The 26,410-nt window shown below is 39.6% G+C and overlaps 1 protein-coding gene across 1 annotated transcript in view; it reads left to right on the forward strand.

Moving 5' to 3' along the window:
- The window catches only part of UNC13C (unc-13 homolog C), a 507,695-nt gene that overhangs the window by 111,177 nt on the left and 370,108 nt on the right, over window positions 1-26,410 (forward strand). The window contains exons 6-9 of the mRNA XM_063449078.1: window positions 7,479-7,551; window positions 10,486-10,491; window positions 16,809-16,880; window positions 21,060-21,279. Coding sequence (XP_063305148.1) covers window positions 7,479-7,551; window positions 10,486-10,491; window positions 16,809-16,880; window positions 21,060-21,279 — 371 coding nt within the window. The remainder of the gene's footprint in view (window positions 1-7,478; window positions 7,552-10,485; window positions 10,492-16,808; window positions 16,881-21,059; window positions 21,280-26,410) is intronic.

Below are 26,410 nucleotides of genomic sequence, written 5' to 3' on the forward strand. Positions count from 1 at the left end.
GCTTAGAGCACCTGCCTTGCAAAGACTTCTCATTGAGCTGTGTGCTGATTGGACAGTCACAGAAAGTCTGGGCCAGGCACGAAGGAGAGGGCTTGCAAAGGCTGCAAACAAGACATCTGCAGTTTTTGTCAAGCAGTTTAAAAAAAATCCCTAACGAAAAAATACATAATTATATGTATGAAAGTTTTCATAGTGGTATATCTACTAAACTATAATATATTTTTATTATGTGTATTTGGGCAGTAGAGTGTCCCTTTAACATGCTTAAAAACTGTTTGTTACGGTTGGTAAATGAGCTGTAGTGGTTATAGTGCTCAGAGCGCACCATTAAGAGAAATTACAAGAGTGAACTTTTTGAGATTGGCAAATACCACCTAGTTAACTACAGCACTGGTTTAATGTAAATAAAAATAACTATAACATTTATTTCTAAGTGTGACATTCTAGACTGATTTGAGTAAAATATTCCAGTGCTTCCAAGTACAGTGAATTGCTACTATAAACAAATGTCTATCCTTTATTTTCCAGGCTGATCTGCCTGTATAGATTACACAGTACAAACAGATTAATGAAATACAGCATTAAATGGATATAGGATAGTCACCGCAGTGATTTTAATGTTTCCTATGGGGGGTTTATTGGTGGTATATTCATAATCCCAGGCTTTGAATGTGTATCTACTTAAACTGTTTGCACAACTGATTCTTATTTTATAACCAAACATCTATATTAATAGACAAGCTAAACATTTTCCCAGAATTCAGTTGGTTCAATCAAACTACCATTTGGATAGTTGCCCAGAGCAGCATTAAAATAAAATGCATACAATTTAAAGGGATATAGTACTCAAAAATATATGGTAAAATATGCACTGGTTTGCCTAACTTTCTATAGATTTCAATCCCTGCTGAGCATTAAATATGGGATAATTTACTTGTTTTGGTTTTTTTTTTGTCTTAACTTAAATAGAATATGTTTATGGTTTTATAAAATAGCACATGTAGTTTTGAACTTTACCGATAATAAAATAGATCAGTACATATAATTAAACAGATTATTTTTTTTGGACTGTAGAGACAACCAGTGATCGTCTGGAACAATTGCAATGCCTTTTAGGTGCAGGACAATCCCTCACATGCATTCATGCATGGAAAAATATTCATAGCTTACAGTCTGTCTATGATTGGTTTATCTAATATTACAAAAGATAATAATGATTACTATTTGCATTTATGTTGTCTGCCTCAGAAATATTATACTCCCTTTGGTTTCCAACCCAAAATCTTATAGTTAGAGACGGTGATGAGAATACATGACTATTTCCAGACAACAATGACTGTTCTGTATGTTCTATAGAACAACCACAGTTTCATACACGCACTCCCTGCACCTGCGTTCTTCACCCCTTCATATATTGCTATCATTCTTAGAGGTTCAAATGCATTCCATTGCAGTTTTTTTAAAATATAGTTTTCTATTTTTTTTTTTTATGAGAGATATCCGTTTAAAAGGAGACTCCACTTCCCAAATACTAAATAATTAATTAAAATCCTGAAGCTGAAGGAAGCAAGGTGAATTGCTAGTGCAGGACTCCACTAAGAGGTTTGCCTTGAAGTGGCTGGGGAGCTTACATCTAATCGCCATCGGAGTGGTACTAAAAACCTCCTACTATCCAAGTATGCATAGGGATTTGGCATAATGCGCAAGTAACTCTTTTTGTTGTTTTTTATTGTATGTGTTGGGGCTGATGTTTTCTATGGTTATTACTGCCGCCTAGGAGTAGTGGGAGTCTGAGCGCAGGACTTTTTTTGGTGTACACTGTTTAATAAATATACCCCAAATGAAAACGTGCATGCATTTAATTATGCATGTTTTTATTGGGGTAAATCTAAAACAGAAAACCTGCAGTTCTCTTGTCTGCTGCCTTTACCAGCTCTCCCCTTCTAACCCCACCCAGACTTTATGTGGTTGTCCAATCACAGACTTTCCAATGCAACTCTACGGGATGTATTTGCAAAGCAGCTGCTCTTGGCAATTAATTACTCTTTAGGTCCACTGAGCCAACCAAACCAGGAAGTAACAGGTTTAACAAAAGATCCACCTGTGAGGAAGGTCCAAACGAATATGGACCAATTCACTGGTGGAGGAGCACCTATTGGGACACTCCAGGGGTGTCCTGGGGCTTAACCCCTATAGCTTAGAATAGTCAAAAAAACCTCAACTGCTGGAGTGAACCAGACTAGTTAGGTGTACAACTGGATATGATGAACGAAATAATATTGATAATATGACAAATACCGTCTAGTGAAACACCAATAAATAGTAGTGAGAATCTAGCCTAAAATGGCTTACCTCTATGTACAAAAAATAATAATAATAAATAAAAGAATGATGCCTATGGACCTACAAGGCTCCCAAATAGCTAACTGGCTGGAGACTTTAATCAGTACAAAAAAATGGTCAAACCCAGAGCTAGGGGCCCATACAGTAGGTATGAGTCAAATGACAAGCATAGGTATCAGGGGTGCTGTCACGTTCAGCTAAACACGGTGCTTAGATCGTGCAGCTGTAAGAGGGGCTATGAACTTGGTAACCAGTGTAATATAAAGTCTGATCGGCGGTATACCAAGCATTAGTCCCACTGAAAAGGGGGGGTGTCAAAGATGAGTTAATGTATACTTCTCATAGATGACATAGGGAAGAGGTCTATAGAAAGAACCTCACCCTCTATAACTCGATAGCTGTAACACTAAACAGATAATGGTTACAGTATATAACCGAGAAGCCCCAATTGGTACTACTGAGGTATACTTCAGCAGATACAAAACGTGACCCAAACCCTAGTACAAATAGGAGGTAAAAAACACACAAAAGGGTGACTACATGTGTATAACCATACTTAGTATGTTGGTTGCCTACACATGGTGATAGAGATCCCTAAGTGAAAAAACGTGAGTAGAACAGAGAGCCCTTAGAGCCCGACGCGCGTTTCGGTGCTCGCTCTGGATGCACCTTCGTCAGGGGCTAATTTGAGACTGGTCAAAAATCTCCTTTTAAATGAATCCAAGTCCCAGCCACTTGCTAATTGTCCAATGAAACCGCCGGAATTCAGCGCCAAGCCAACCACGTGGGCGTATGTAAATGCCCTAGGTGGATGGACCAATCACTAATCTCCTCGTCAGACGTCATCTGACGTTTTCTTTCGTATGCACTTTCTCTTATCAACACCAATTTATTAACCCAATGTGTGCCAAGTGGATTTGGTCTATTATCATACCGATACATATGTAGAGTTGTAGCGTTTTGCTACATAGCCGTGTTATTAATCAAAACTTTAGATATTGTTACAGGTTTCAGATACACTTAGATCGAGAATTCGTCTAAAGTGTTAACATAAAGTATTTTTCTTAGCTCTTCCAGCCTCAGAAAAAGCTGAACACTTCCACATCGTTTTGTCCGATTTGTCCCTTTGGGGACTAAGATCGGATGGAGTGGCTACTGACTTGTAGCGATTGCTGAGAGCCTCCACTGTATTTGGAGTGCCAGTCTTATGCTGACAGCTAGAATAGCATGATAGAGAGATCCTTTATCTTAGGACTAGTGGGGGTCTAACAGTACCCAAAATATCTTTAGCATCTGCATTTAAAATGGGTACACAGCTTTCCATTGTACAAAAGCTTCGAATATACTACCCTTTAAATTCCGAGGGATGTCAATAAAACAAGCCTCATGCTGTTATGTAGGGTATGTGTATCTCCACATAGGAGACTTGTGTTGCCTAGTGCAGGTATAGGGTTTTGATCGTGAACACCCTATATTGAGTAGCAGTGCAAGCTGGCAGAGCGCCGCAAAATGTACCAATACTCGCCCTACTATGTCCACCAGGACTGATAAAAGGATGGTACGCATAGTGTTCTATTTGTACATTGGGTATAAATTGGGTGTTGCAGGTTAAGAGGTAGGTAGTGCGCCCTATGTGTGGATGATCAACTGACATTATAATGCTTAGGAGTCAATCCCTTCGGGCATCTTGGTGCACACAACTCCATAGACATTCATACTATGTTGGGTAACCACCCCTCTATTACATAGGGGATAATGGAAAGTACTCTCTAAATTAGTGTATGGATATCTATACTGTGTGGGGTGGAGATTAGAGGCTGGGCAGGGGCTGGGCGGTTGGGCTAGGGACTTGGAATACAAAAGGTGATAGTTATAGTAGTGACCAGAAGGAACTAGATATTTACAGGTATTTACAATATATACATTTCTATTAAAATTGGTAGTAATCAGTATAGCGTGCTTAGGAAGCTGGATTTATCAGGGCACTTTACGGGAGGGTACGGATCATGGTATTGATAAGGAATGGCGAGACAATCATCCGCAAATGCTGTGTATGTCCAGTAAAGTACTTCTTGGGATGAAATGAACTCACTGTCCTTAGTTGGACAGTGAGTTCATTTCATCCCAAGAAGTACTTTACTAGACATACACAGCATTTGCGGATGATTGTCTCGCCATTCCTTATCAATACCATGATCCGTACCCTCCCGTAAAGTGCCCTGATAAATCCAGCTTCCTAAGCACGCTATACTGATTACTACCAATTTTAATAGAAATGTATATATTGTAAATACCTGTAAATATCTAGTTCCTTCTGGTCACTACTATAACTATCACCTTTTGTATTCCAAGTCCCTAGCCCAACCGCCCAGCCCCTGCCCAGCCTCTAATCTCCACCCCACACAGTATAGATATCCATACACTAATTTAGAGAGTACTTTCCATTATCCCCTATGTAATAGAGGGGTGGTTACCCAACATAGTATGAATGTCTATGGAGTTGTGTGCACCAAGATGCCCGAAGGGATTGACTCCTAAGCATTATAATGTTATTTGATCATCCACACATAGGGCGCACTACCTACCTCTTAACCTGCAACACCCAATTTATACCCAATGTACAAATAGAACACTATGCGTACCATCCTTTTATCAGTCCTGGTGGACATAGTAGGGCGAGTATTGGTACATTTTGCGGCGCTCTGCCAGCTTGCACTGCTACTCAATATAGGGTGTTCACGATCAAAACCCTATACCTGCACTAGGCAACACAAGTCTCCTATGTGGAGATACACATACCCTACATAACAGCATGAGGCTTGTTTTATTGACATCCCTCGGAATTTAAAGGGTAGTATATTCGAAGCTTTTGTACAATGGAAAGCTGTGTACCCATTTTAAATGCAGATGCTAAAGATATTTTGGGTACTGTTAGACCCCCACTAGTCCTAAGATAAAGGATCTCTCTATCATGCTATTCTAGCTGTCAGCATAAGACTGGCACTCCAAATACAGTGGAGGCTCTCAGCAATCGCTACAAGTCAGTAGCCACTCCATCCGATCTTAGTCCCCAAAGGGACAAATCGGACAAAACGATGTGGAAGTGTTCAGCTTTTTCTGAGGCTGGAAGAGCTAAGAAAAATACTTTATGTTAACACTTTAGACGAATTCTCGATCTAAGTGTATCTGAAACCTGTAACAATATCTAAAGTTTTGATTAATAACACGGCTATGTAGCAAAACGCTACAACTCTACATATGTATCGGTATGATAATAGACCAAATCCACTTGGCACACATTGGGTTAATAAATTGGTGTTGATAAGAGAAAGTGCATACGAAAGAAAACGTCAGATGACGTCTGACGAGGAGATTAGTGATTGGTCCATCCACCTAGGGCATTTACATACGCCCACGTGGTTGGCTTGGCGCTGAATTCCGGCGGTTTCATTGGACAATTAGCAAGTGGCTGGGACTTGGATTCATTTAAAAGGAGATTTTTGACCAGTCTCAAATTAGCCCCTGACGAAGGTGCATCCAGAGCGAGCACCGAAACGCGCGTCGGGCTCTAAGGGCTCTCTGTTCTACTCACGTTTTTTCACTTAGGGATCTCTATCACCATGTGTAGGCAACCAACATACTAAGTATGGTTATACACATGTAGTCACCCTTTTGTGTGTTTTTTACCTCCTATTTGTACTAGGGTTTGGGTCACGTTTTGTATCTGCTGAAGTATACCTCAGTAGTACCAATTGGGGCTTCTCGGTTATATACTGTAACCATTATCTGTTTAGTGTTACAGCTATCGAGTTATAGAGGGTGAGGTTCTTTCTATAGACCTCTTCCCTATGTCATCTATGAGAAGTATACATTAACTCATCTTTGACACCCCCCCTTTTCAGTGGGACTAATGCTTGGTATACCGCCGATCAGACTTTATATTACACTGGTTACCAAGTTCATAGCCCCTCTTACAGCTGCACGATCTAAGCACCGTGTTTAGCTGAACGTGACAGCACCCCTGATACCTATGCTTGTCATTTGACTCATACCTACTGTATGGGCCCCTAGCTCTGGGTTTGACCATTTTTTTGTACTGATTAAAGTCTCCAGCCAGTTAGCTATTTGGGAGCCTTGTAGGTCCATAGGCATCATTCTTTTATTTATTATTATTATTTTTTGTACATAGAGGTAAGCCATTTTAGGCTAGATTCTCACTACTATTTATTGGTGTTTCACTAGACGGTATTTGTCATATTATCAATATTATTTCGTTCATCATATCCAGTTGTACACCTAACTAGTCTGGTTCACTCCAGCAGTTGAGGTTTTTTTGACTACAGGAAGTAACAGGACCTGCTGTCTGCTTGAAAGCCAGGGGGTGTACCCAGGTTAATTTATAAAAGTATCAATTTCTATTGAAATAGCCACTGTTTGATAAATGAAAAAAAAGGACACACTATTTACGCAGAAAGCTTTTAAGTAAGCTATAGTGCTTTAGGGGTCTGGAGCATCCCTTTAAGAAACAGTCATCCATTTCTGTCAACTTCCACAGGATATAACTAGCTCTTTCAAGCATTCCTATGAATGATAAGATTTACTAATGAAACAGTAAATCACAGTGATGTGAAACCTGACACATATAATTGGTGATTGTATGAAAGTAAAAAGCACACCAGTTTTCAAAATATGTATTGTTCCTTATAAAATGCAAGTCAGTCACTTCAACTTGATGCGTAGTAAACTGCTCGCAAAGAGTAGACATGTATTGAAGTCCCCATGGGAAGCAAACATCTGCTCTAGTCACTGTTCAATACTGTAACTTGCATATGTGCAAATATGTTTAGTTTTAGATATCCAGTACTTCATAACTATCTGCTGCCATTAGATAGAGGTTTATCATGCATATTGTTTATATTCCATTCTTATCTCTGCTGTTTTCCTTTATGTAGCATATAGCTAGGGAAAGCATTAACCTGATGTTTTTATATACCACATAGATTTCTATGACTGACTGGTTGACCAGTGACTGGTACCAAGTGGCATCAATGTAATTCAGATATAATTTTTTATTACTTTGTTAATAGTTGGTAACACACATCATGTTTTAGTGCAATGTGTTCTGTTTCTCATAGGACTGGTCTTTATGGTATCGACAGCATGCCAGACCTACGGAGGAAGAAAACTTTACCTATTGTACGCGATGTGGTAAGCACTAAGTTTATGGAAGCTGTTCTAGAATTCTTTAGACAAATGTTATGCATCATATCACACTGAGCTAGCCTTGTTTTTTCAACTAGCACAATAGTTGAACTCTCAGTCATCTAAAGTATGCTACGACTCGTGTTCTGGTCAATGATGGACTTCCTTGTCCAGCCAGAGTTTGTGAGATAAGGAGTTTGATGAGTGGACCTGCTCAATAAGCTGATAGCAACCGTGCTTTTCTATGAGTTTATACAGAGAGTAGTTCACAGTTTTGTTTTATGCAGGCTGCATGTGGCTACCTCTCAAGCCCTGTCTTTAGTGCTAGAGAGTGGAGTGTGCTTGGTGCATGCCCGATGACGCATGTTGCATGCGCAGGTTGGATGGATCTGGGAAGGTGAAAGAAGAAGAAAGATTCTTCTTCGGATATCAATGATCCATGTGTAGCCTTACAGCTGTATCAGGGAGACAAAACCAAGGTAGTCTAAGTACCATAAAACATGCATTGAGGGTAAATTGTAATGGGGCTTACACTGCATACATAATAAATATACAACTTGCTTTATGTGCACACACGTTAATGGAGAGTGATTTATGTCTATATCATATTATCTGCAATATTTATTTTTCATTACATATATATGTAGAGAAAATATAGTACAAATGAAGCCTTAAGTTTTATCTATATATACCCTATTCCATTTGCCTTCGGTCAAAAAGATGGAAGTTGTATTGTCTCTTGTCTTAAAACTATTAATAATATAAACACTTTGCAGTAAGCTAATATATAATGTTCTGTTCTGTTCTGTATGGTAATCCATTCTTTGTTTAATATGCATAGTTTCACTTTATGCAATAAACTCTGGAAATCTACCACTCGTTCCCTTGGCTACATTAATGCACAGATTTGAATTGTATATTGCTACTTGAAATTCACATCACATTTCTGGCTAGACAAATTGACTATATATGATTGCATTATTTGTTTTACAGATATCACTTTTTTTCATTGAAAATGTATTTTGTTCTAAAAATGCCATAACCGTAGCTTTTTATTAATTCATACAATGGTTATTTGGAAGCTGACAAAATATTACGGCTTAACAGTATCTGTAGTGATTTGCCACTATAATTTCAGGTGTTCTTGAAGTAAAACTCACACGATCCTCAGCTTACTAGGAAGACACAAAGTACCATGGTTGAATAAAAGCCAGAGTTTGGCAAGAGTTTGCATAGCCAACAATTACTTCAGGGCATGTTATTTTTTTCCAACTCCTTACCAAGCAAATGTTATGTTAGAAAATGGAAATATATTTGGTTGTAAAATATTTGAATGGATAGTAGAATGAGTGAATATAGACCATATAATTAACTATTTGCATTTTTAGAAAGAAGAACAAAAACTATTGTTCTTATTGTTCATTTTTCTATTTTTAGAAAGAACCCACATATACAGTATCTCACAAAATTGAGTACACCCCTCACATTTTTGTAAATATTTTATTATATGTTTTCATGTGACAACGCTGAAGAAATGACACTCTGCTACAATGTAAAGTACTAAGTGTACAGCCTGTATAACAGTGTAAAATTGCTGTCCCCTCAAAATAACTCAACACACAGCCATTAATATCTAAACCGTTGGCAACAGTCAGTACACCCCTAAGTGGAAATGTCCAAATTGGGCCCAAAGTGTCAATATTGGGCATGGAGTTCACCAGAGCTTCACAGGTTGCCACTGGAGTCCTCTTCCACTCCTTCATGATGACATCACGGAGCTGGTTGCCTCCACACATGCTTGACACCATCTGAACCAAATAAGTTTATCTTGATCTCATCGGACAACAGGACATGGTTCCAGTAATCCTTCAGCAAGGCCTGTTTGCAGGCTTTCTTGTGCATCATCTTTAGAAGATGCTTCCTTCTGGGACGACAGCCATGCAGACCAATTTGATGCAGTGTGCGGCGTATGGTCTGAGCACTAACAGGCTGACCCTCCACCCCTTCAACCTCTGCAGCAATGCTGGAATCACTCATACTTCTATTTCACAAAGACAACCTCTGGATATGACGCTGAGCATGTGCACTTAACTTCTTTGGTCGACCATGGCGAGGCCTGTTCTGAGTGGAACTTGTCCTGTGAAACCGCTGTATGGTCTTGCCCAGCGTGCTGCAGCTCAGTTTCAGGGTCGTGGCAATCTTCTTATAGCCTAGGCCATCTTTATGTAGAGCAACAATTCTTTTTTTCAGATCCTAATAGAGTTCTTTGCCATGAGATACCATGTTGAACTTCCAGTGACCAGTAGGAGAGAGTGTGAGAGCAATAACACCAAATTTAACACACCTGCTCCCCATTCACACCTGAGACCTTGTAACACTAACGAGTCACATGACACCAGAGAGGGAAAATGGCTAATTGGGCCCAATTTGGACATTTCCACTAAGGGGTGTACTCACTTCTGTTACCAAATTTTTAGACATTGATGGCTGTGTGTTGAGTTATTTTGAGGGGACAGCAAATCTACACTGTTATACAGGCTGTACACTTACTACTTTACATTGCAGCAGAGTTTCATTTCTTCAGTGTTGTCACGTGAAAAGATATAATAAAATATTTACAAAGATGTGAGGGGTGTACTCACTTTTGTGAGATACTGTATCTATATATGTAACTATAGAACTCCTCCTGACACACTAGTCTATAGAGTTTGACTCTGGTTTAATTGAACACTTACTTCATTGGTAAGTGTTGTATGTTAGTCTAATCCCACAGGGTTACATTTTCCATTTTCTTAATATATTATTTATTTGTTCTAAAATGATATAAAATTGTTAAATGTGCATTCATGATTTTTGAATTAACAATTTTCTATTTCTTTCTAATGTTATATTTTTTTCTTTAATCCCCCTTATCCCTATATTTGCTGCACACTTTGACAGGCCATGGTGAGTACCTCTTTTCAGTTTGTTGCTGGTAATTTAATCTGAAATAAGAATGTGATCAAAAATCTGTACTAATCAACCTTGAAATAGTCTTAAAGCAAACTAACTCATTTAGAGATGGTCCAAATGACTTACACCTGTAATGAGAATTATTTAATTAGAGCTAAGAATAATTAAATATCCAATTCATTAAGAACTCAATTTTTGTTTTTATGTTTATGTTCGAGTTTTTTTCTTAATATACTGAGCACTAGCAGAGGAGAATATGTCCAGGAGTGAAGGTGACAGATAGAACGTGGCTGTTTGAACCAATGAGAAATGTTTGTTAAAAACATTCTAACCCCATTGCACATTATGTATACTCGCCATAGATGTATATACAATGGATTTGTAGAACATATACAAATATGAATTTAGTCACTCAAGAAAATGCACAAAGTATTTTGACTTTTTCTGCAGAGATCGTAGTCTTAACACATTCTACTTTGTTACCCACATGAGAGAAAGCTTGATGCTCATTTTAGGTTGGGAAGTAAAAGTGAATAAAGCCAGTGCCAATCTAAATTTACTGTTTAGAGGCATAAACAAAAAAAATACTTTTGTTAACTGTAGAGTTTCACTGGTAGATAATATACAGAAAAAATGGAAATTGGGGCACACCCAGTGGTGCTGCCTTAGAGACCAAAACATCTTCAAAATACAAAATGTGTGCGTACACAAACAAAAATACAGCTTTACATTTAACAAGGCTACTTAAAATCACCTATCCTAGCAAATAAATATGGGTTTCAGTTTCACCATATGGCCATATTGTGTTAAGCTCACCACTAAGTCACAGTACCCCAATATCAAGTCCTACACTAATTTTAACATGGACAATTTACATACTAACTTGCAACACTTACTTGCAGTATAAACTGCTTCAAAAGACTCCTCAATTTAAGTTATCCTGTGGTCACCTCCAAAGGGGCACCCTTAGTGGATGGGTGTGGTGCTTAACCCAATAGGAATCCGGTCTGGGATCCAAATCTACACAGAGAAAATGGGAATTGGGGGCACACCCAGAACATGCATTTCTAAGCAGTGGTGCTGACGTAAATAGTAGATGTTATAGCCATGTGAATGTATGTACTCTATACATGAGTCATTGGCTCGTTTTTATTAGATTGCTTCATTAGTAATTATCAAATAAATTTTTCAGTTAAACTGATATATGTACTACAAAATGTTGAGATGTATAGTGTATGGTTTCTGGCAGCCTATGGCCTTAATTTATTTTAAGAGTAATGTTAAAAGTAGAAAGAACCCATACTCACAGGCTTGTCAGTGATTCCCTTCGCCACACACCAATATACTGTAGATCAATATACTGCAAATTAAGTCACATTGTCTTCTTCAGTTGTTGTTTGAAGAAAAGTCATCTTTTTATTTTATCTTATTTTTGTGTGTGTGGTATGTAAGAAGGAAAATGTATGACCACTGATAAAAAAAAAATGAATAGGTGGTTGTTTTTTATGTTGGTCAGACCAACCAACAGGGAAGATGAGTGACCATAATAAGCCAACAGTGTGGCTGAGGGTGGGAGGACTATGTGTGCCATTTGCTGCCAATCTAATCCAGAATGGTTAGAAAACCAAGTGTAGGGTTGACACCTAGAGATTTAATGAACCTTAACCTCTACAGTGAACCGTAGCTGCTATGGCTTAGAGTACCCGTTCCAATACGGGGACATCACAGACTCATAAATCTGTTATTTGAGTCTTCATGCTGTATTAGGTACAGTTTAAATCATGTAGCCATACAACGAGGAAAGATGAGCACATCTTTAGTTTCTTTGAAGTATGTATTAAAATCAATCACTGCGCCTTAAACAACAAATAATGTCTCAATAAGCAATAATACCGACTGTGAATTGGTATTGTGTCTTCTGCAGAAGTGCACATTAAAATGAAATAAAAACTATTTTAAGACCTAATGCAGAGCACTTTGTTATTTAGGGATAAAACCTAGTCAGTCAATCTGATTGAAAAGGGATTTAACTTTAAAGGCTTGTTGTTTTCGGGCTCGGCGTGTTGTCACTCAATCTTATTTGTAGATCTACCAGTTTCAATTTCTAACCCACTGTTCTGCAAAAAAAACAAAAAAAAACAGCTTTCAGTTTCAACTCAAGATATTGACAGTTGTCATTAACCCTTACAATAGGCTTGCGATGCTCAGAGGGCTTCAGAAGTTATCTGCTTATGGCCAGCTCTTAGAGGGGCTGGCTGAAGCATCTCTGTCAGCCTGGTGTGCATGAACTTCAGGCCTACACACCTTCATTCCTGAAAGCCCCTCTTGTCACCACTATTTTGTAGCCCAACCACCCACTCATGGTCCTACTTTCAATCTAACTCCCAAGATTGAGAGATATGTTAATGTGTTTGTTTGACATATGCTCATAGGCGTGCGCAGCCTATTGCATTAGGGTGTGCACCCTCAAGCACAAGCACACGCGGCGTGTATATATATATATATATATATATATATGTATATGTATGTATATATATACACATATATACACACACACACACAAAGCTGTGTGTGTGCTGTGTGAGGGTGCTGTTAGTGTGATGTGTGTGTGCTGGTAGTGTACTATGTGGGTGAGGGTGTTTGTGTGTGCGTGCTTGTGAGGGTGCTGTGAATGTACTGTGTGTCAGGGTGCTGTTTGTGTGTGTGTGTGTGTGTGCACTTGTGAGGGTGCTGTAAATGTATTGTGTGTCAGGGTGCTGTTTGTGTGTGAGGGTACTGGTAGTGTTTTGTGTGTGTGTGTTTGTTAGGGTCCTGTTTGTGTTTGTGAGGGTGCTGTGTGTGGGGGTGCTGTGTGTGTGTGTGGGTGCTGTATGTGTGTGTGGGTGCTGTATGTGTGTGTGGGTGCTGTATGTGTGTAGGTGCTGTGTATGTCTGTGGGTGCTGTGTATGTCTGTGGGTGCTGTGTATGTCTGTGGGTGTGCTGTGTATGTCTGTGGGTGTGCTGTGTATGTCTGTGGGTGTGCTATGTATGTGTATGTGTGCGGGTGCTGTGTATGTGTATGTGTATGTGTGTGCTGTATATGTGTGTGGGTGCTGTGTGTGGGTGCTGTGTGTGGGTGCTGTGTATGTCTGTGGGTGTGCTGTGTATGTCTGTGGGTGTGCTGTGTATGTCTGTGGGTGTGCTGTGTATGTCTGTGGGAGTGCTGTGTATGTCTGTGGGTGTGCTGTGTGGGTGCTGTCTGTGGGTGCTGTGTGTGGGTGCTGTGTATGTCTGTGGGTGCTGTGTATGTCTGTGGGTGCTGTGTGTGGAAGCTGTGTGTGGGTGCTGTGTATGTCTGTGGGTGCTGTGTGTGGGTGCTGTGTATGTCTGTGGGTGCTGTGTGTGGGTGCTGTGTATGTCTGTGGGTGCTGTGTGTGGGTGCTGTGTATGTCTGTGGGTGCTGTGTATGTGTGTGGGTGCTGTGTATGTGTGTGGGTGCTGTGTATGTGTGTGGGTGCTGTGTATGTGTGTGTGGGTACTGTGTATGTGTGTATGTGTGTGGGTGATTGTGGGGGTACATTACTAAATATCCCCCCTCCCTTCTTACTTTATGTGGGGAGGGGGGATTCTTGTTCCTTGTCCCTGGTGGTCCAGTGGAGGTGGAGGCAGATCAGTTATCCCCCCTCCCTTCTTACCTTATGCCTGGGAGGGGGGATCCTGCTGCTGCTGCCATCCCTGGTGGTCCAGTGGAGAGTGAACTCTAGCCCCGCAGGGCTAGAGTTCACTCACGCGAGGTCTGAGCGTTGCCGCGGCAACGCTCAGATCTCGCGAGAGGAACCCGGCGGAGCTGCTGGCAATAGCTCCCCGGGTCCTCTCCTGCCTCCCTCACTGCCTGTGAGCCGGTGAGGGGAGGCTGAGAGCAGAGCCGGCGCTCGGATAGCGCCGGCTCTGCATGAGCCGACAGGGGAGATCCTGAGATCTCCCCTGCCGGTCTCAATGCATAGGCGTGCCGCGGGGGTTAGGGTGTGCCCAGGCACACCCGGCACACCCCGTGCGCACGCCTATGCATATGCTTCTATGCTTTACAGTAATTTTAATATGGGTTCTAAGCATATGAAAATTAGCAAACTTTCTTCTTTTTAAAGGTGGTAATTTTGTTTTAGCTTACAATTTTATTGGGAGTTGGGAAGGGGAGAAAAACACTTCCACTTAAAACCCTTTAAACATGCCGCCTTGTGCAATGTATCATGACATCATATACTGATATTGTAAGTATGTGGTTGAAATACCTTTACACAAGAACCAGTGCAGTGAGTTTGATTTGCATTTTTTTTTATTCATATTAATTCTGTGTGTTGTATATGATTTGTGCTAGACACACTGTTTCAGGAAGCTATTCAACAATTTTATTTTTTTAAGTTTACAATTAGTGTTATGTCAAAGTGTGTCCCTTTGAAAAGAGCCAAATTGCCCAAGAAGCCCCTTTCTCACACTGTGCAAATTGTTTCATTTTTCATGTACAGTATGACAGGTACACATTAGAGCTGTTCCTCTGAACTCCTTTGTTTCTCGGTACGTTTTAAGTAATGTGTTTGCTTGCCAGTTTTTTGTTTGTTGAGTGCATTACTGATCACTTATCAGCATTAAGTCTCATCTTACATGTATTTAACCAATTTTGTATTTTGTCTGCCTTTCAGATAGTCAGATATATTATTCACTCTTCACTTTGTAAATTTAATTTCTTTTTCTGTCCATAATCATCTGCTTGTTGTTTATTTTTTTTTTAAACACATAATAACATTTCCTTATATGCCAGATAAGACTACTTCAGATATGGTTAAAAAACAAGCAAGCATACTACTACTTTTGTACCACTGATTTAGTAGCTTTCTAATCAATATAGTTTGTGGCTAGTGATCAGGTGACTTGTGTTAATTCCCTTTTGATGTTGTCAAGTTTGATCAGTGACAGCAAAGCTTGAAACTCCTGATGTCTTAACCCCTTAAGGACACATGACATGTGTGACATGTCATGATTCCCTTTTATTCCAGAAGTTTGGTCCTTAAGGGGTTAAAGTGAATCTCCCATTATGCTCAGCTAACCTAAATGTACTGAGTGTTATGTAATTTTTTTGGCCACACAATGTGGCCTCTTTCAAGCCTTATATGCTAGAAGTGAGATCTTGGGCGTCATCATCACACAAGTCTAAAGCACCTTTTTATAATGCAAGATTCCATTTTAAAATGAGGGCAGTCCTTACTTTGTTTATATGGAAATATAAAACATATTGATGTCTTATTATAAGTAGGAAAGGATTCTAACGATTGTCTTACAGTTGTAGTATTGTTATAAGGTTTGTCACCTACAGACAAATACATTTGCACAATTTAGATTTAATTATCTTTTAAAATTATCAGAGGATACAGAGTTTTAAAAATATATATTATAACCCTTAACTTGCAAAACATCAGATATGGTCTGACGTTTTTTTTTTTGGAAGCATATTGTTGTCATCTTCTAAACTAAAGGTGTGACACAAAACAACATTGGTTAAATATTTGGGTAACAATTCCATCAGAATTTAGAAAACAGTGCCCATATACAGTATGTAAAACAGCATAAAACATTAATCCCCGTAGTGAATTGAAGCCTGGGTTATTCACAATAGTGAAAATTGTCAGTAATTCAAAGTGAATTTCAAGGTCAAACTCATTGGTTATTTTTTTTCCACGTCTGCTGTTTTGGACTTAAATTTCAAATTCTCTTTGAATTCACTTTGAACAATACTCACTTTAATGTCTAACCCTGAATGTGTTCAGAGCCATTCCAATCCTCCTGTCACTTCCCTGGGTCTTTCAATGCAGCAATACATTTTGATCTAAAATGTTGCATTCCAAAGTTGAGCAGATAGGTGTCCAATTTGTACAGACCACCTACAGAGATCCACCGACATACTACCTTTTGTTTGTGGGATTGTACTGTCGCAGAGTTATACTTTTTTTTTTTTTTTTTAATGTTGATGGTTTTATTTGTTGATGTTGCATGGTTTAATTTTGCACATGTTCTTTCTGACTATAACATTCAACACTTTTGATACAAGTAGAGCATGTACAAGATTAAACTCACTACAATCAGGTTTAGTATTTTAATAACATTTTAATAGCTGTTAAATAACACAAGCTTGCAAAATCCATTCTACAAATGTTTTAAAGAGAGCCTGTTCAAACAAGCTTGCAAACTCTTTATAAGTTTTTCTACACTGTTGCATAAATAAAATAAAAAAAATTCATGAGTCTGTGACATGACTGTGGCTTTTAACCCTTTCCAATAGACATTGACTGCACGAAAAGCAGGAATATCTCTTGCCATGATTATCCGAACATCTGTGAACAATGAGGAACTGGTAAGTACAACTCTGGTAAATACTACATATTTATTTTACTCTCTCAGGGCCAAATATTGCTAAAAAAAAAGTAGACACATTAGATACCTGGTTGGCATATTTGAGAAAGTGTAGCTAGCTGTGAAAACAGGAAGTTTGGTCCTTACTCCTTCCTCTTTGTCCATGTCGTCTTGTACAATTAAAGTTTTTTGATATTTCCACACTTTGTATTGTGGTCAAAGCAGGCTTTTTACTGGTGGCATTCCAACATGTCGATCCAGTATTTGTTTGCTTGTCTTACAGAGTTATAGATAAATAAATCTGTGACACAAATCTGTGGTAACTGTTGTACAAACACAGTTAAATATATCCACTTGTTTGTGACTCAGTGACTAATGCAAGTGTCTGTTTTAAGTAGAGTGCTCCCATTTCTTGTATATATATTGTAACTAAAATCGGCAATGTTGGATCTCCAAACCCGATGAAAGAGTCACAGTAAACAACAATCACCTCTTTATCATGCTCATGGTGTTCTGCAACTCGATAAGGCTGGGCTGCAATGTTTGTATTTAGTAATATAAGGATATAGCACTCATGATATTCCCAAGATTTACTCGAATATATTGCAATGTTTCAGCCTACAAAAAGGCTGTTATCGGGGGCGTGGCTTGACTACTGAAGCGACTGGTCGCATGGCTGAAGAGCTCCAGGCCACTACAACTAAAAACGGCGTTTTTAACCCTTATTATCGGGTTAACCTACCCCCGTGGGGACCCCATAGCATACCGGCACCTAAATGGGGCGAAAAACAAAAAAACTTAAACCGGACAAACCCAGACTGGACTTACAGATCGACGAAATCTGGCGGAAGGCCCAGGGCGCAACTAGCTCCGGAATGGCGTCCATGCATGGAGGATGCTCGGATTTCTACGAGGAAACTTCCGATGAAGCGGAGGAGATGACCCCTCCGGCCCGGCCACATCAGACACCAGATCGGAGACAGCCCCAGCCAACCGCGGTAAAACCTACACCGGTAAGCATGGAGGCAATCAGAGACCTGATGGCGGAACACCATCAAAAAATCTCGGCCGATGTGGCATCGCTCAAGGAGGCCTTGCAGGGCATAGACGGCAGGCTAAGGGTGGTGGACACAACCTTAGAATCCCACGGAGGCCTAATCAAGGATCTGCAGCAGGCTGTTGCAGAGCTTAAACAGCAAAACGAAAAAACTGAGTTGAAACTCGCCACGTTGGAAAATAACCGCCGCCTGAAACATTTGAAGATCAGAGGCGTCAAAGATGATATACCTGATGCTGAACTGCCCCACTTCGCACGCAGGCTCCTCTCAGCACTGCTGACCCCGAAGTCTGCTAAGGCAGTGACGCTGGAAGGCCTATTCCGCATCCCAAAGCCTGCAACAGCCCCGGCCACAGCTACTAAAGATGTGATCCTTCAATTCCAAACCCAGAGGGACAGGACCGCAGTCCAGACAGCTGCCAGAGAACACCCAACTTACCTGTTTGAGGACATGAACCTTGAGTTCTATGCGGATCTCTCTGGGGCCACCCTGGCTTGGAGGAGAGCCCTACGACCATTTACTGCTCACTTGCGCACACACCATGTGAAGTACCGCTGGGGCCCTGCGCACACCCTGCAGGTTAACAAAGGCGAATCCACGCACACCATTAGGTCCCTGCAGGAAGCAAAGTCGGCCCTGAGGCATCTAGGCTTACCCCTGGACATACCTAACTTGTCTAAGCCTCCGACGAGTCTCCAACACCCTTCACGCTGGGCAACTGCTACCGCTCCGGAATTTGTCCCCAGGCGGCCATCGGACCTACCGGCAGACGCGGCCACAACCTGCACTTCAAAGAAGTCTGAAGGTGCCATAACCCAGGGCTCTGGCCCGTACACACGGGAACTCTAACCCGAACAACTACCTGCATTTCCGAGACTCTTATGTTCCCGGTCCTGAAGGTCCAAGTGACTACCTATGGACGACCACTACCAGGGCAATTACCGCCCTATCATATACTTAGCCCCTCAGGACAGTCGGCTATTGGCACCCGATGCTCCCAAACACGACACCCATCACGCTGAGCCACGGATGACATCAGGAATCGGCTTGCAACTCCTTTTATTTTTATTTTTATTTTTACTCTTATTTTTATTATTATACCAGCGCCCGTCCGGGTGAGAGAGCGGGACTTATTAAGTGCATATGTTGTTGTTTTTTTTTTTTTTTTTTTTTATATACGCTATATAACTTGCGATGGATATGCTCCCTTATCTTAGTCCTGGCTGTAGAACAGCCTGCCATCACACATCTCACACTACCCCCTGGCTTGGAAAGCCAGAGGTACCGCATGCACTTAGCACTGCAGGCCCAACCCTTACACGCCACAACCTGGCTATTGCTTAGCCCGCCCTATGCTAACGCCTCTCACGGGCTTACTGTAAATATCTCTCACTGCATTACTAGCGTAGCTGACCGATCCCCGGACGTCACAGCCTAGTTAACGTCAGCTTGCTTATGTCATATAAACACACAAAGCCTCTCATGCAGTTGCTCCACTGCCAAAGACCATCCGGCAACACTCACACCTGCCTTACTAACGTGCTTGACATGCCATCTACCCTCTTCCTCACTCTCCCAGACAGGGCACAGCAACACTAGCGTTAACAGCACAACTCACTACCCGGGTTCAGACGCTCCCATCCACCCACACTGTATTTAAGCATTGTGATAGCTGCCCTTAATACTATTATTCTACTATTATTTTACTAATTTTCTCACCCATTACGAGTTGTATATATGCTTTTCTTTAACTTCAGTTTATAACCATTCAACGTTTATGTATTGACTGTTTCCCTCTCAATCTACAAAAAAAAAAAAAAAAACAAATGCTAGTATTCAATTGCCCTAAGTCTACTTGCTGGTCCTAAACCATAGTACTCAGTTGTGGGCCAATGTTACCGCTCTATGCGACACACTAGGCTTTAGACCACTGGCTCATGCAAGCTTTCCGCCTACTCGCTCTATATCACAGATATGTAAACGGAGCCAATGCAATTTTACTTTTGATTGTATTTTTATTATCTTCATTTTCTGCAACTTAATTGAACAACAGCACTATGCAACTGACTACACAAATTCTTTTACGCAATTGTTCAACACAACTCATATGTGTACCCATAAACGTTGTAAACCCCTCCTTACACTTAAATGTAACCTGTATTCACACACTAACCCTTGACGCAGCATTAGACTTTTATGTATAGATAGCAAAGCGGTGTTATGTAGGGGGGTGAAAATGTTTAACTCTTACCTGTCGTTATGTTTTGCATTGATTCGTTAACAATTTACACTGCTGAGAACAATGCCTAGACACGTCTGCCTAGCCTGATCATCACGCATTTAATAACGTGCTGTTAACGTCATACCATATTTGTGTCAAAATGTGATGTACCTGAGTTTTTATACGGCGACGTGACACTGTCGAATGTTTTATAAATCTTTAGCACACTGCTGAAACGGCGGACCCTATTAGACTCTCTCATAAAACTAAAATGTGCGGTATAATTACATGCCACGTTATGTTTCCTCTGTTTGATGTATTACTGCTTGTGACCGCTGTTGTGGCTGAACAAGCTTTTTGTTATACCACGCACAACCAAAATAAAGAATTTAAAAAAAAAAAAAAAAGGCTGTTATCGTACATCACCAAACTTAGACATATTTACTATCCCTGGGAAGATCTGACTGAGCGACTTTATAATAACTATTCTCTCGCTTTCTCTTCGAGTAAAAAAGAAAAATGTAATGAAAAAATGTATAGCGTGAAACTGTAAAAGCACCAATAGGTAGCCGAATAAAAGGTAGTTATAAAATCTGCTTAGTGAATATCTACTGTGTTTTCTTGTGGTGAGTCTGTAGATATGTAAAATGCCAGAATGCTGTGTACTCTAATTAACATTAGAGAAACCAATAATCTTACACAACATAGAAATGTTAACATTTGCAGAAGGTTTTATGTAACAGCAATATTTCCAGTGACCCAGTTTTTTTTCCTGTTTCAATATGAGAACATCGAGATGATTGGTAACAGTTTCTCTGGCCAAGCAAACTTGCTTTCTCTGAAAAATTAATCAGCTATCATCCAAAACTAATGAAATTGCGTATGCTGTTTGCCTCAACAGAAAACTCATGTCTTCAAAAAGACTTTGCAGGCTCTGATTTACCCAATTTCATCCACCACTCCTCACAACTTTGAAGTGTGGACTGCAACTACTCCCACATACTGCTATGAATGTGAGGGGCTGCTCTGGGGGATTGCAAGGCAAGGCATGAGGTGTACAGAGTGTGGAGTCAAGTGCCACGAGAAATGCCAGGACCTGTTAAACGCTGACTGCTTGCAAAGTAAGGATCTGCTGTATTTTTACATGCATTACAAAATTGAACATAAGAAATTATCTCACTGGCAGATTTCAATTTGGTGGGCAATAAATATGGACACTAAAAAAGTTTTTTTTCTGAGTAGGGTGAAAGGGGCGCTATAAATGACCATAACCTCAAAAGCTAATTTTAGTGGGCATGGTTATATAAGTCTCCAGGCTCTCAAAAATGATTTGGTGTTTACCAGGGAGATGCCAGCTGAACACACTTTAAACCACTACAAATACGTATCCCCCCCCAAAAAATTTTTTTTTTTTTTTAGTAGCCACAATGCCTTTATGAGCAAATTATCTTGTAGACTCTTTCAGTAGATATGTGTTGCTTGATTCAAATTAAATTGTATCCCTTACTTGCTTGCTCCTGAAAAGCATACTCAGTTCAGGCCTTATGTTCTAAACTGCATTTATGCATATTGTATTGAACTTATACATTATATTAATTTTGTCTTTGTAAATTCTATCTTTAATATCAATATATAGTATATCATTGTTGAGAATAGCAGATACCAGTAGTGGTGTATGTGGGTAAGAGTATGTTTTTTAGTTTGAAAACATCTATACTGTTATCCTGATTTGTCCGTATTGTTGTTTTGTACATAACTCAGCTAGTGAATGTCTAGCAATTTTTGTCAGCTAAGTTTCACTTTGATGCACAGATTTAAAAGTATTCAGTTGGACCGAAAATAAAGATCCTTGATATCTGTAGCTGTACTCTCGCAAATCGATGTGTTGAAATCACCCTTTAGGCTGTAAATGTGTTTGATTTAGACTAAATTTGTTTGGTGTTCTGTGTACACAAATGCCAACGTAGTCCACAATACTATAATACCTTTAAATGTAATGCTTGATATATTGCAACAGTGTGTATAAAAAGAATGGCAACAGAATGGTACAGCTGTACTGTTTAAAGTTAGTTAAGTGTGACTTAATGTGAACTTCTATTTTATCTGCTAATGAAATGAGAAATGCTACTCCTTCAGAAACATCACAACCCACACAAGCAAAGGCATTGTAGGTTCCTGCTTGTCAAAGCACAGCTGCTACATATTTCCCTTATTACTGACTTGCTTGTGTTTATAGTTACACTGCATATAATGTTCTACCACTAGGAATACCTCATTAAAACAAAATAAACAAGTTTGTCATCATTAACCTACAGATTATGTCTGGGCCTTCAAAATCAGTATGGCTTCCATAATAAGTGATGTCAAAACACGCCATTACTAATCAAGAAATGTATAACTAAGGCTCCTTTACAATTCTATAAAATAGAATCTATCCATTTCAGGTATAGGATGGCTTACTTTTTTTATCCAATACTTGGTAACATATAAATCACAAGTCCAAGTTGATCTGATGTTATGATCTATGAATAGCCTATAATCCTGTCATTTTCCATGCTCTGTATAGTGTGGTAAATATACTTATATTGATTTTAATGAGATTATAATGTTTTAAGGGTTATTGTTGAGAACTCTAGGGAGGTGTGCATGGTCTAGTAATGTAACACAGATGAATTGTTTCTGTAATACGTTCTTTGTTAGTAATGTGACATTTTTTTGAGTGGCACCAATTTTTCTGCACGCTACTATCCTTATAATGGTGGCTTGAGCAATTACAAAAATTATTTTTGTAGTTTATAGGTTTTTGCCCTCCAATGAGAAATATACTTAGAACATAAGGGCTCTAATCTAGGAACACTTGTTTTATCCTTAGTCACAGACAATACAGCTCTTATCAATTCCGTCCGTGTCTATTATTTCAAACACTATGGACTAATTCATTTTTAAATATGATGAAAATTACAGCAATTTATGTTTTGTCTGGTTCGAGCTGAAGATTTGTATTTAAGGGACCAATTAATTGGATGGATGTGTGGTAATAGGGGAACATGGATGATTACTGTATCATTAATTACATAAACATATGTCGTCTGTCCCAGTCCTTCTTTTGAGTGATGGTAATTGCTATTAAACCTACTGGAAATAAATTGCTCTTCCATGCTACTTACAAATACAAATTTAGTGCATCAATAAAGCTATGAGAGGTGCTGTTCTTTTAGGTTACTGTATTTATCCATGGTGTGGGTTATAAATCAGATCGCTCCGCAGCTCAGGTGGTAAATTCAAATGGTTTACTCGGTAACTTTCCTATAATTTCCTATGAATGTTTTTTTTTATTTCTATTCTTTCCAATAAATAATGCTTGCTGTTATATAGAACACTAAAAATACATTGCATAAACATGACATTGCTGAATGGTGATGGAGGGCAAAATTAATTGCTCATACATTATGTATACATTCTATTAGAATGTAGACTAGAAGGAGTGTAACTATATGACTCCATGCTTTCTAAGGGTTTGGACAGAGGGAGCTCAGTGTGCAAAGTCTAGAATGCCCTTGTGGTGACACCACTAACTGGGAGGCCTAATACAGTGACAGAACAACCAGATAGCTGAATGGAGGGGTATGGGGGACGCAGGAGAAACCAACAGAGTTATTCACTAAAGTGAGAATTGTCTGGAATACAGAGTGAATTCAAACTGAATTTCATGACAAAATAGCCATATTGAACACAAAATTAGCTTGGATAATTTTTTTCAGTTCGGCTATATCGGCCTAATTTTGGAAATACACTTTGAATTCACCTATAACGCCTGCAAATTCTCACTTTAGTTATTAACCATGCAAGAGAAAATCAAATTCCAGGCAGTGGGTTGTTCCAGAATCACAGTAGGGTTTATTATCCGGGTTTAGTACATAGGATTTGAGAAATGCACAGTAAATGAGTTTAATTATGGAGAGCATACTTGGCACACACCCTCGGTGATGGGTCGATGTTACCAATTTCATCCACTCCAAATCTTCAAAGCAAGTGCTCAGGGCTGCCATCAGGGTGTTACAGGTAGTACACATTTAAGTCACAGGTAGTACACATGTATGGTCAAAAATATATATATATATATCATGAAAGTCCTGATATGGACTGATATAATTTCCAATATGGTGCAACCGGGCCTGAGGTTGGCCAATCCTCACAATGTGATTTGCAAAAAAAGTAATAATGATCCAGGCACTCCAGTGCAATCCAATGGGCAGATTTATTGGAGCAAAATAAAAACATTTCGGCCCACAACAGGGCCTTGTCAAGTTTTTGTTGTGGGCCGAAACATTGTTTCTATTTTGCTCCAATAAATCTGCCCACTGGATTGAACTTGAGTGTCTAGACCATCAATACTTTTTTGCTGATATGGACTGAAACATTGATATGTTGTAACCCGAGTGTGATAAATAAAGACACATTTTCCGGATTGATTAAGAAGTTCAGCGTGTGCTTTTTTTTGTAGATATTTATATGTATATAATTACATACATATATATATATATAAATATCTCCTGAAAATGGCACACACTGAACTTCTTATTCAATCTGGAAAATGTGTCTTTATTTATCACACTCGGGTTACAACATATCAATGTTTCAGTCCATATCAGCAAAAAAGTAATGATGGTCCATACACTCAAGTTCAATCCAGTGTATATATATTTATATCTTTCCTCTCGCTAATCCATGCTGTAGCAGAGGTAGCCAGGAAAACTGTCCGTCTGCTCCTCTGCTGCGTCCTCTCCCTCTCGTGAGCCCCGACTGTCAGAATCTTGTAGAGCTTTGTATAAACAGCATTGGCACCCGGCAAGAGCAAGCACTCCTTCAAATACCACCAATGCTGTGTCCTCCCCTCCCTGGCCAAATATAGAAAAAATATATTAATAAGCCAGTTCTTTCACCCCTCGCAACATAGCCCTTATCGCAGCCTACAAAAAAACACTGCATACACTGTATACACACTGCATACACTACAAGAAAACTGCATTCACCACACAAACATTGCATTCACAATACACACACACTGAATCCACAATACACACACACCGCATTCACTATATACACACTGCATACACCATAGACACACTCATATACTGAATACACTTTGCATACATTATACACACACTGCATCATCACACAAATATTGCATCCAGTATATACACTACATACAATATGTACACATACACTGTATCCCTTATACACATGCTGCATCCACCACACACACTACAATCACAATACACAAACATTGCATCCACTATACACACACACTTCCTTCCTGGCACACACACATTACATCCCCTGCACATACTAGATTATCATATATACAAATACAACATTCCCTAAACACCCATTACATCCTCTACAAACACACATTACATTACCTATCCCAACCCAAATTGCAAAATGGTGGTGAAATTGGTAGTTAGCCCTTTAGACAAACTTGAGTCCAGTCCTGTGAGCAGACATGGGGGGAAGGGAACACCAGGAGCTCAAAATTTCTAATGGCAGCCCTGCCATAACTGTACCAAAGAGGGACATTGCTAGGGTCCATCACCATGCAAATGCAACATGAGAGGCTACAAGTCCCACACCATGCCGCAAAGTAAACTGAGATCTGGGGATCCATAAAATGCAGGACTCACCAGATGACCCCCGATAAAGTTGAGCATTGTAGGCCCTTCTATCAGTGTAAATTTGCTGTGTTATTCTTTTTAACATTTTTAGAGTTATAGCGAATTGGATGTGCTGTTGTGAGAGATTGAGGAAAATTGTCACCTTCCCTATGAATGATGTCTTTTCTGGATAAACATTGTTTTTTCCAGAGCAGCCTACTAGGAGAAGGCCAAAGGAATGAAAGAACCCTCCTGAGTTTCACATTATATCAGTTGTTTCCAAGTTAGTTCTAAAAGTGATATAGACATTGGAGTAAAGAAAGTAGTGTGGCCCAAGCACTCAAGCTCAATTATGTAGCTGCTCTATTGGAAAAAGAGATCAAAGATAGCAATGTTTCGACCTACAAAGAGGTCTTTCACCACGGTTATCACCATATAAGTTTGCGGGATCCTCTATTCGTAGGACATAGACATTAACCAATTCTTTGTCAATATAGATTCTGATCAAACCTAAGCTGTTGGTGCTCCTTGAGGACTAAATTGGAAACCACAAGTCTCCACTAGATCAGCAGTAACAGGATTAGCTGAGTGTGCTGAG

Source organism: Pelobates fuscus, chromosome 3 (assembly GCF_036172605.1).
Source record: "Pelobates fuscus isolate aPelFus1 chromosome 3, aPelFus1.pri, whole genome shotgun sequence".
In the NCBI taxonomy this organism is placed as follows: domain Eukaryota; kingdom Metazoa; phylum Chordata; class Amphibia; order Anura; family Pelobatidae; genus Pelobates; species Pelobates fuscus.